We start from the raw sequence: 2,520 nt of genomic DNA on the forward strand, positions 1-2,520 counted from the left end.
TCTTGAGAAATTTGAAACTTATCAGTATATTTGGTCGACTAATAAATATCTCATTAACAAAAATTTTAAGCTGAAAATATACAAATGTAAATTAATAGTGGAATAGTATTAAAATGACTTCATCGATAAAAATAAAAATACTTTTCTTTTTTATTATTTACATAATAATATCTCATTTTTATTCATGAAAAGTTCTTCAAAAATCATTACCTATATACGTAAATTTATTTACAACTTATACTACAAGGATCCACCATTAAACACGAATAATAATGTGAAACTCAGTATTCATTAATACTAATATTTTAATATCTTTCTCTTTATATCTCTTACTTTACTAATTCTGCATTAATTTTCGTGTCGTCGCAAATATTCTTATTTTTTTAAGGATGAAGAAGTACTTCCTCCGTTCCCTCATAATTGTAGCAGAACTTTTCAAAGCACGGAGTTTAAGAAATGAATGTTGAGTGTGTTAAATAAATAGATAAAAAAGTAAGAAAGAGAAAAAGGTAGAGAGAATAAAGTAAAAAGTGAATAAAGTAGAGAGAATAAAGTAAGAAAGATGAAAAAGTTACTATATATGGAAATGACTCAATTATGAGGGAACTTCCCGAAATAGAAAAATGACTCAACTATGAAGGAATGGAGGGAGTACTATATTTTTTATGAATTGAGCGAGCCTACATAATTTATCCAAAACAAAAAATGTGAGATTCAAATTATGGTACTCTCTCCGTCTCAAGAAAGATGACCTCTTCTTTAGACGATACGAGATTTTATGTAATTATATTTTATATGTTAGGTAAAGAGATTAAAATAAGAAAGATTAAAGTAAAGTTGAATAGATTTTTAATTTTAATAATATTTTAGATAAATTAAAAAATAAAGTGAGTCATTTCTATTAGTATAGAAGGAGGAAATAGTAAAAGTCTAGCCACGACGATGAAAATGAAAGTGCAGTCGTATTCAAGCCTATATATATGTGCCCCCAACACTCCCAACATTTCATAATCAAATCCCACACACCTTTTTTCACAAACAAACAAACAATTGAACAATGGCGAAGCTCACCAAAATCAAATCCGTCCTCAAAAAAATGCAATCCTTCAAGCTCGGCCGCGCCGCCCCCTCCTCCATCGCCGCCGCCGACACCTACCGCTCCTTCGACTCCTCCGCCGACGCCAGGGACCTCCACCCGGTCTACGTCGGAAAATCGCGCCGCCGCTACCTCCTCCCCGCCGAGGTCCTCGACAATCCGATCTTCCGCCAGCTCGTCCAGCGGCGCCTCGGCGGCGATGACGACGACTACTCCGACTCAATCGTCATCGGTTGCGAGGTAGTTCTGTTCGAGCACCTTCTCTGGATGATGGAAAATGCCGATCCTCAGCCGGAATCGCTCAACGAACTCGTCGAATTTTACGCCTGCTGAAGAGTAGTGATTGTGTGCGGTCAATTTCATGGCCTTGTGTATAGATGCACAAATCCCTAATTTGATTTTTTTTCCCCTTTCCGATGATAATAATGAGATGATGATTTTGGCGGTTTTGAATCGACTAATCCGATTTTACGCGCCTAATCATGTATACTAATTTTCTGTTTTGGAATTGATGTTGCTAATTATTCATATTTTCAATTACCTTTCTAAGAGCATTCTCAATATAGAGCTGTCCACTCTCCTAACCGTCGTCCCGGACAGCGATCGGGATGGCTCCTATTGTGTTAGACGAGCCGAAGGAGGGTGGCGGCGGACGCTGAGGGGACAGTCTTAGCCAACCGGGAGCCGTCCTGAATAATTCAATTTTTTTATTTTTTTTTTAAACTCTATATATATAACTCATTACACGGGTCCTCATTTATTGCTTATAACATCATAATCCAAATTTACACCCTTAGATTTTAAAATTGTTGGATGAGGTTAAATCTTACGAATTTCAATAAATAATAGACAAAATATCAACACATGGATAAGATCGTCATTCTGTTATTATATCATAATTTTCGGGTTTTTTTATAGCAACATAGTATATTACAAATATCAACACAATGACATGAGTATTTCAACCCAAGTATATGAAAATATCAACACAGTTTTATTGAGATTTTACGTGCATTATATTGAAATTTTTTGATGTATTTGTTAATAAAAAAATCTGCTTATCAACATACACGAAAACTTAAATAAAAATTATCAAATTTTATCATCCGAACGTCGTCGGAACATATGCAATTGATGTCTCGTTGGAATCCTAATAAAATTACCTTTAATTTGATTTATTTCTGCGAAGAAATAATTTAAATCCAGATAGTTACGTAAATTTAAAGTTTTGGGATAATTTTAATAATAAAGAATTGACATTAATACCATTTAATTTTATTTAATAATTATTTAAATTTAAAATATAATCCCTCCGTCCCACATAATTGTCTCACTTTGACCGGACACGGGCTTTAAGAATTGTTATGAAAAGTGAGTTGAAAAAGTTAGTGGAATGTGGGTCCTACTTTTATATATTAGTTTTA

At 33.8% G+C, this 2,520-nt stretch overlaps 1 protein-coding gene across 1 annotated transcript; it reads left to right on the forward strand.

Moving 5' to 3' along the window:
• Positions 1-1,027: 1,027 nt before the first annotated feature.
• LOC125216943 (auxin-responsive protein SAUR76-like) lies at positions 1,028-1,633 on the forward strand. Its single transcript, XM_048118736.1, has one exon. The coding sequence runs from the start codon at positions 1,058-1,060 to the stop codon at positions 1,427-1,429; it is 372 nt and encodes a 123-aa protein (XP_047974693.1). The 5' UTR covers positions 1,028-1,057; the 3' UTR covers positions 1,430-1,633.
• The last annotated feature ends 887 nt before the right edge of the window (positions 1,634-2,520 follow it).

Source organism: Salvia hispanica, chromosome 3 (genome assembly GCF_023119035.1).
Source record: "Salvia hispanica cultivar TCC Black 2014 chromosome 3, UniMelb_Shisp_WGS_1.0, whole genome shotgun sequence".
NCBI lineage: Eukaryota > Viridiplantae > Streptophyta > Magnoliopsida > Lamiales > Lamiaceae > Salvia > Salvia hispanica.